Source organism: Copadichromis virginalis, linkage group LG7, assembly GCF_057382275.1.
Source record: "Copadichromis virginalis isolate Kocher_CV1m ecotype Utaka linkage group LG7, C_Virginalis_male_GT1.1, whole genome shotgun sequence".
Lineage (NCBI taxonomy): Eukaryota > Metazoa > Chordata > Actinopteri > Cichliformes > Cichlidae > Copadichromis > Copadichromis virginalis.
Window position 1 is genome coordinate 52,387,682 of NC_140624.1, and position 9,379 is coordinate 52,397,060.

At 40.9% G+C, this 9,379-nt stretch overlaps 1 protein-coding gene across 1 annotated transcript; it reads left to right on the plus strand.

The window, feature by feature from the left end:
- Positions 1-211: 211 nt before the first annotated feature.
- On the plus strand, positions 212-3,685 carry ptger4b (prostaglandin E receptor 4 (subtype EP4) b). The gene is made up of 2 exons (XM_085464124.1): positions 212-1,412; positions 2,585-3,685. The coding sequence occupies exons 1-2, from the start codon at positions 633-635 to the stop codon at positions 3,143-3,145; spliced, it is 1,341 nt and encodes a 446-aa protein (XP_085320250.1). The 5' UTR covers positions 212-632; the 3' UTR covers positions 3,146-3,685.
- The last annotated feature ends 5,694 nt before the right edge of the window (positions 3,686-9,379 follow it).

A 9,379-nucleotide genomic window follows, 5' to 3' on the forward strand; every position in this document is an offset into this window, starting at 1 on the left:
TCCTGCTATCTTTTAATTTGCTTGATAAATAAAGTCGCTTTTTCTTTTATAAACCACACTTATATACTCTATTTCATTAGATATTTTTTATGCATGGTTATTCCCAGTTTAATTAACTATTCTGGTTCAAACCAGCTGTTGTTATGACTTTTGCGGTGACGAAGACGTTGATAAACTCACGTCCTCGTAGGTGCACACTTGGAAATCCAATCATAAAGAAGACCTGAGACACTCATTTCTAACCTGCGCCTTCTTTCTGGCGGCTTCTCTGCTGCAGATGGTGTTTGGTTGTGTTGCTGCGCGAAAAGCTCGCTGGTTAAAGGAAATACAGAGGAGGAGCTGCCGTCAGTGACCCAAGAGGAAACTACTCTGTCAGATGATGGTGTAATTACAGCGTGAAGCGCAGCTCGCAACCTCGGTCGGAGCATCTCTTGCAAAGCAAAACCACCTGAGTGAACGTTTGTCTCCTGTGGATCCGTACTTTCACCAAAGATATGGAGTATAAATTCTGTGCGTAAAAAGAGACGTTTTGGAGATATGGGTTTGGTTACTGGAGAACTGGAGGAACGAGCATTAATGGGAAGTGTCACTGCTTTGCTCAGCGTGAACAAGTGAAAGAATTCATTGCAGTTATGAATTCCACGAAAGAACAACCCGGATTTCGTACGCCCACCATCCCGGTGATTATGTTCATCTTCGGGGTGGTGGGGAATGTCATCGCCATAGTTGTTCTGCGAATATCACGAAAGGAACGAAAAGAGACGACTTTCTACACACTTGTGTGTGGCCTGGCGGTGACAGACCTGCTGGGCACCTTGCTGGCCAGCCCCGTCACCATCGCCACCTACATCAAAGGCACCTGGCCTGGAGCTGATCCATTGTGCCAGTACTCCGGCTTCATCCTGCTCTTCTTCTTCGTGGTGCAGCTAGGCATTGTATTTGCAATGTCAGTGGAAAGATACCTGGCGATAAACCACGCATATTTCTACAACGAGTACGTCAACCAGAGACTCGCAGCGCTGGCTCTTTTAGCCATATACATTTCCAACGTTGTGTTTTGCGCGATGCCCAGCATGGGGTTCGGTCGTGTGAAACTCCAGGAGTCTGAGACCTGGTGTTTCATCGACTGGAACAGCAGTGACACAAGTGTCAAGACTTTTAATTTGATGTACGCTGGGGTGAACTCGGGCATCGTGCTGGCCACTGTCATATGCAACGTGGTCGTGTGTGGAGCTCTGATCCTGATGCACAAGCGGTTCATCCGCCGCACGTCTCTGGGAACAGATCCGCGGCGCGTCGCGGAGCTCCGGCGCAGACGAAATTTTGGACGATTAGCTGGGGCAGAGATCCAGATGGTGATCCTGCTTATAGCTACATCCGCTGTCGTCCTCATCTGCTCCATACCTTTAGTGGTGAGTATGGCGAAATGGTAACGAGCAAGCGCGCCACTAGTATATGCGCGCGCACTAGACTGTCACAGAGTTGTAACAAGCTGGTTCTTTCGAGACAGAAAAACCAGGAAAGATATTGTGTTAAACTTGATCAGTGTAATGAAAAAATAGACTGTGCGCACGCAAACACAAATACCAACACAGGTTTTACGCATATGCTTTCTGAATGTTGTGTCCTTGGTTTAGAGCTTTGTGGTCTGATGACACACTTTGTGAGCCGTCACACGTTTCGCTGTTAACACCCTTTGTGCTTTCACTTCAGCATACACACGTACACACGTACACAAGGGAATACGTGTGTTTGTGTGGGGGACTAATGCGAGTATTTACAGTAACCAGTGTCGTTAAAGTTGCTAACTTCAAAAGTCTCAATTCTCAGTTTATTCTCAGCTTTATCAGCAGACGTCATTGTCCAACCTGAGATAATGTCAAGGAGCAAAGTTTTGAGTGTTTTTGTTAAAACATCGTCCTCTTTGTGTTACTTTCGCAGAAGTGAACTGTGCACTAAGAGAACTGTCGCTTCAATTAGTACAACCCAGACAAGTGGCACGTTTATCTTTTAGATCAACTCAACAATACATTTGCAAAAGCTTTATATTCTCACTGTGCCCGTTAGAAACGTTTTAGGATAAGGATTTTTTTTAATATCCGTCAAAATTATGATGTAATGATTAGAAATTATAAGAAGCAATTCATTGTAATGTTAGTAGCGATAACTGAGTGCTGTTTTAAATCTTAAGATTTAAACTTCCGGGCCTGCGGGTCTTGAAAAAGACAACTGACGATTAGACTCGGGGGAAGCCCAAGTGCCAAAATCTCATTTGCTATTTGAGAGCAAGAAATGTGGGAATTTCTTTTATTGGCTTCTTGCCCTTTGTACTTTATCTCAGTTAGCAGAAGTCAGATAGTGTCTGTTTATGCTTGACTATTCCATTTCAACTGTGTAAGAATATTAAATAAATATATAAAATATTACTCTTAAATGAAGGAATCAGGTGTAGCCAATCAAGTGTCGACAAAAACCAAAAAATTGAATTGTTTGCTTTTGTGAAATGTTATAAATAAATAAATAAAAATGTTCTTAATGCTTATTAAACTTTTCTACCTTCCTGTTTTCTCTGCTTGCCTCTCAGCTGAGGATCTTCATAAATCAGCTGTTCAGAAACCGCAAAGACGAGAACTCGATACTTGACGACCTGCAGGCCATCCGCATGGCTTCTGTCAACCCCATCCTAGACCCCTGGATCTACATCTTGCTCAGAAAGACAGTTGTTCTCAAGCTAATGGAGAAAATCAAGTGTGTGTTCTGTAAAATGGGTGGACGGGGACGAAGCAGTGGCAGGCACTTCCTCTGTGCTGACGGTTATCTCTCCTCATCCATCGTCTCTCGGGACTCACCATCACTGATGTCCCGTGAATTGCGGGAAATGGTGAACACATCGCACACCATGCTGTACCCATCAGAAAGAAACATGCAGGCGCGTGGGTCAGTTCAGGCGGGAGTGCAGGGTGACTCTAGCATTCCTGCTGTACAGACATTGCAGGTCCCCCACGGGTCTAAGAGGGGACACGGAGTATTAGAGGACAAAGTGTCGGAAACACCACTGAAAGAGCCTCCAGTGTGTCCCAAAGACCCACCTCTACATGTCACCTTTACAGATGAGACAGCAGATATACAAGAAAAATGTATATAACCATAAGCATAATCACCAAAATAAGACTTTCCCCTCACAGATGGGAACCAGTAAAAGCACTGCAAACAAAATTTGGAGACTGAAAATTCTGTCAGTCTGTAGATATCTTGTGGACTGCTACAAACATTTGACAGATGAATTACAGACCTTCTGTAAGTACCCGTTATCAGTGTATCACTCCACATTCATTCTTTGCTATATTGCTAAACTCACATGAATACAATCACATAACTTTTATTAGTACAAGCCCACCGAGGGAGCATCATAAAGCTCTCCTGTTGCACTTTTTGGATTTCAGTTCATTGCCAGGTTGTCTTTGTTTCGCTGTGATTCAACAACCTGCACGATGTCTGTAAAGAATTTGTTGTGTTAAAATGTGAACAGTGTGCCAGGATGTTAATTTATTTTTAGTGTGAAATTGTACGTTACTGTCTTCTCCGTGAGAAGGTTCAGTTAGTTTGAAGATAGGTGCGGGATGAATGTGTGTTCGTGTTTTATTTTGTTTGTTTGTTTGTTTCAAACATTAAACTTTTATTGGTTGTCAGAGCAGCTCTTTCATCAAAACTATGATTATGCCATCCCCTGAATCCCATAACAAAGGCAGCTATACACTAGAGTTCCACAGTGCAGACACTGGAGGACGTTAGACTTCAAAGTGACTCCTAAAAATCCTTCTAATCCCGTCATTTTATTGATTTAATTTGTAATGCAATGCGTAATAATCCCAGCTAATCAGAGTTTATAAGGAAGATAAGGCAGGAAATGAAAGCTGAAGCCATGACCTCGATATACTGCTGCTATAGACGTATATAAATATAAACACACGTTCATGTTCAGTGTCAGATTTATCACAAAATGTTGTGTAAATGTGTCTAATGAAAAAAACAGCAACAACTTATGTACCAAATTTATAAACAAAATAAAAGTGTCTAAATATTCATATAAGCTAATAAACGTCAGTGTGTTGTTTTCTTTTGGAATCAACAGGAAGAGTGAATGATGATGAATGATGTGCAAACAAGTATTAACAGCAAATAAATGCTTGATGATGTACAGCTACTGTACGTCTGTAAGTTCTGGAAGAATGACACATTTTTTTGAAGCTTCACTTCTGTACAGCACCACAGAGGATTTTAAACAGTCAAGATGTGACTGAAGCGCCGGTGTTCAGCTTTAATTTGTTTCATTAAGTGTTTAGAAATTACAGCTATTTTTATACACAGATCCACATTAAAAAGGATTGTTTTAATGCGTTAATGAAGTCAGTGACTGCTTGAAGTCTAGAACCCAATGTTGTGTTTGTCTTGAGATGATCTACCAGGTCCTTGCTTCAGTTGCCTTTAGTTGCGGTTCTATTTGTGGAACCGCAGTGTCTGATCAGTTTTGCAGCATTTGCTGAACCTCAGCAGAGAGTATTCATCCTCTGCTTTTAGCAGCAGTCACGTCATCAATAACCAGCAGTGACCCGGTTCCACAGGCACATAACAACATCATGTTTGACAGATGACTTGCTGTTCCTCTCCTTCTCCACGTGTTTCCCTTCATTCTGGTGCAAAATAATCTTGGTTTCTTCTGTCCAAAGTTTTTTTTTTCTTTTTTGCATTTTTTCTAAACTCTGCATGCTCTTTTAGATGTTTTCTGGTGAATACCTTGCTGGTTTTCCTGTTTTTTAGTCTGACCAGTGCTTTGCGCCTTGTTGTAAACCTTCTTGATTTCCCTCCACAAAGGTATCTCCTAATTATGGACTTTAGAGCTCTTGTTGACATCTCTTTGGACCTCGTAATGAGAGTTCCAGTGACCTGTTACCAAATACAAGATCAGCATTTGAAATGAACCCAGATGTTTCGTCTGCTGTGATGGAATAATGAAGGGACAGACATCGCCTGGTCATGAGACAGCTTGTCAGTCAAATGTCCGATTACTTCTGAGCATCTGAAAATGGGGTACTGTGTCTGCACTTCAGTCACATCTTGACTGTGTGATTTTAAAAGCTACTGCTGTGGCATACAGAGGCAAAACACAAAAATATGTGTTAATGTCCAAATACTTATGAACCTACTAACATTACAAGCAAGTGCTTCTCCGAGTCTACTGAAAACAAGATTGATCAGTCCAGCAAAGACTGAGTTAAAATCATTAGTCATCACTTCAGGGTTAATGGCGTTCACCACTTTGTCAATTAAAACAATGAGGCTGGTTCAATTCTGTTCAGTTTATGTAGCACCAATTTACAGTACTCATTTAGCACTTTCTATTCTAAGGTAAGGATCCTACAGTATTATAGATAAGGGATCATGGATTGTTGGGTGTCAATGAGCAAGTACGTAAGGACAACGGGGACAAATAACATGACTGCGTGTGTTTAGGAAAAAAGCGAAAAGCGAAAAGAAAAGGATAGAAAAAAGACAACTTACAGAACAAAGCATATACTACAGAGAGAGAGAAGACCAAAGTTAAATAGTGGTCGGTAAATGCAGAGGAAGTAAAAGGGAGTTTTTAGGAAATCCGGAGATTAAGGAATTACAATAGTCCAGCCTACAGGTAACAAATGCCTGGCCCCATTGTGGAAGTGATTCTTTGCAACAAGAAAAAAGCAAAAAGCAAAACAAAAGGGAAAGTAGACGACTTCAACACAACCCAAGTGAAATTTAAACATTTCTATGTTATGGATGTTTATAAAAGACGTAGCACCTGCCATCCCCTTGGTCAGCACTGACTGCTTTGAGCAAATTTAAAATCAATAGCCGGTTCAGACAGCAGGATATCGTTCACTTGCAGACAGCTGGTTTCTTTACCTCTGATGATTTCCAGTTCCACTGTGGCCTCCGTCCAGAGCCTTCCGAGAGCAATGAAATGCCCCTCTGAGAACAATAACCCTTTAAAGACAGCTCTGACCTCAGAAATCTGTTAAAGCTGTAGAGCCTCTCGGGAGACAGGAAATAGTGACTGACAAAACAGCTGTGACAGGATTTTAGCAGAGACTCGGAAGGAAAAACGATTCTCCTTGGAAACTTGTCCCTTCTCTCCCCATCTCATCAGCTCGCGCCGCTAACATGTGACAGCCTGTTTTAGACATTTAAACTCTCGCCATGATGAGCCTGTGAAAACAAAGGGTCATTAGAAGATGCCATTGAAAAAGAGGCCAGTTGTGACATTATGGGCTTTTAGAATAACTATTGCACTATTTTAACTTGAGCTGTTGTTACCCAATCAGGATATTTGAGGATGAAAACAGAATCAAATTGATTTAGACGATGTTTGTCAGAGAGTAGCTGATGAATAATGGCACTTATTAGCATTGCAAACCATTTAAAAAGGTTGTAATTATTTCTAGCTGATGGCTTACCAAACTATACTGTGCACTAATCGTTTTCATGAGCTGGAATAGAATGGCTGATCTTGTTTTTATCTTGGGAGTGTGTAGCTTCATGGCAACACGACCATAGCAGGAACTATCACAAAGGTTGTTCTGAGTATTTTGGCAGATGTATCTGAAGGCAGATTTTGTCAAAACAATAGCCTCTCTGCAAAACTGTGTAGGCTGCAATCATGAAACTTTAAGACGTGTAGCTTATATTGAAATAAGAGCCAAGAAAGGTGTGGTCCCACACATGGCCACTTAGTGCTCGTGCAGTAATGCAGAAAAGACAACTGAGTGACAGGTTGTGCAATCCCATCCCAGCATGCTGTCATGTGTATTCTGTTGCAATGCCTTCAGGACATATTACAGTATCGATCAGCCACTGAATAGTGGTGCTGGCTGCTTCTTGGCAGTTTATAACTTTATTTATACGACTGGAGATAAAGAGCAATGCATGACACATTACGCCATCTCAATATTTATTTCACAGAAACAAAAATGCAGAAGTATTGTGTAAAAAAAAACTAAGCACACCCCATGATTCAATAGCATGTAGAAGTACTTTTACTAATAACTGGAAGCAAACATTTTCCCATTTGATCTGATTTAGTCTCCCACACTTTTGAAGAGGAATTTTGTCTCATTCGTCTCTACAGTGTCGCCTCAATTCAATGAAGTTTGCAGTTATGCACGGCTTTTTTAAGGTCCCATTTCTGTAAGTTAGAGGTCTAGGCTTGATTGGGCCACTGTGACACCTTGATTCTTTTCTTTTTTAGACATTCTGTTGTACATTTGGTGCTGTGTTTGAGTCATTGTCCCGTTACATGACCCGACAGTTGGACAAATGGCCCAACGTTTGATTCTAGAATACTTTGGTATACAGAGGAGTTCATGGTCGACTCAATGACTGTAAAATCAGTCTAAATTATTATGTCTCTGCCACTGTGCTTGACAATTGGTCAGAGGTGTTTGTGCTGATATTTTGGTTTGTTCAGATGCAACTTTACACATTTAAGCCGTGCTGGCATGCTCTTTTTAGATATAAGAGGGTTTCTTCTGGCAACCCTGGGGATATCTGCTCCTGAGAAGATGGGTAACTATGAATAATTCTCACTGTGGAATGACTTGTGGACTTCACTTTGATTTAACATGTCCCTTTAAGCCTTCCCATGGCAGCAACAATCACTTCTTTATAACCGTTGTAGATGCCTTTGTTTGAACCCACATTAATTGTTCTAGAGAAAAAGTAAACAGAGTTATCTTAATCCGTAGGACTTTTTGTCTGGTACCCAAGCGTATTCAGCAAATAAATAAAATTCATCCTCCAGGGATGACTTGCCTTGCAGACATCTTCACTTAAAACCACCCAATAACTGCTGAGACTGTTGATCGCAACATGAAGTGGCAGATTGACTAATACTTTTATCCCTTGAGCTACACTGTTAGAATGGGGGGGGGGGGGGGGGGAGTTCCCAAAACTCTGCTGAAGAGTAGGAAAAAGCCAGTAGCCAGTATATACCTGACGGCGTCAGAACAACTTCAAAGCAGCCGTACTCTTAGAAAAATAAAAGTTTTGACTTGTCCCAGAAATGCTGAGGCATCTGTGAAGTAGGAGGTGCAGGTTCGGCTGAGCAAAGCCAGTTGGTTAACAACAGTTCCTTTTTTTCATGCATTTTCTTTTATTTCTTTTGGAAAGTTTGGATTTACATTGAAATTGAACACGTGGCTTGACCAGCATTTGAACCATCCAAATACAGTGTGTTTAAAATCACTTGGCGCACCCTGATTATACACAGGTGACCTCCATTCATCTTATTATGCAACTTCTAAAAACAACAACTGCGCCAGCGATGTTTTTGGGTGTGTCTCAGACAAGCGTGTCACAACTTATATAATCTTTATATATAGTATATTATATAAGTTAGATTACGTTGTAGAAATGTCTTCTTTTTCTCTTTGCCATATTTCTCTATTTCAAAAAGTGTTAGTAGTTTGTTTTCTTTCCTGTTATTATTATTATTACACAGTGTTCCTGTCAGTCATCTGAAGCACTGACATTTATCACCACTGAGAATCAATCTATATCCCGCCTCATTACCCATCTGTGGTGCTGACTGATCAAGTAATTAATTATATGCAGTTTACGTTCACCTTCCTAATCGTCTTTTTTTTTTTAACTGAAATGAATGTTTTTCCCATCCTTCCTACAAACCAGACAAGAAAAGGGAAGTGACTGCTCTATGCAAATAACTTCAACAGTTTCTTGGAATCAGATGTTCCAGCTAATCCGGTGAGACTTCACAGATGTGCCCCTCACTTGGAGGCATACAAATTCTGTACTGACCAAATCTGCTAATTTTTTGGAGTGTGAGAGCTGTACCTTGATCATAAAACACACTAAGCATGCACTTTATTAGGTACACCTTGTTGGTACCTGGCTGGACAGCCTTTTCCCTTCAGAGCAGCCTTAATTCTTTCTGACATGGATTTGGTTTAATATTTGACATGATAGCATCACAGTTGCTGGAGATGTGATGGCTGCACATCCATGACATGAATATGACATTCCAACACATCTAGAAGATGCTCTGTTGGATTGAGATCTGCTGACTGTGGAGGCCATTGGAGTACAGTGAACTAACCATCACTATTCAAGAAACTGACTGAAAGAGCTGAGGTTCTAATACTTCCAAGACACTGATGGAAGCAGTGTGTTTGCATGGAAGCATGGCAGAGGGAGAGTCATGGTTTGGGGCCTTGATGAGTCCTTGATGACTTACAAATACTGAGGAAAAATAAATTGAAAACTAAAAAAAAAAATGTAAAAAACAATTACCAGAGATAATCGGGATAATAGTTCAAGAGATTAAGCT

Coding starts and splice junctions, on each gene's coding strand:
- ptger4b (XM_085464124.1), top strand. CDS start 633: ATGAATTCCACGAAAGAACAACCCGGATTTCGTACGCCCACCATCCCG. Junction 1,413..2,584: donor TCTGCTCCATACCTTTAGTG/GTGAGTATGGCG, acceptor CTTGCCTCTCAG/CTGAGGATCTTCATAAATCA.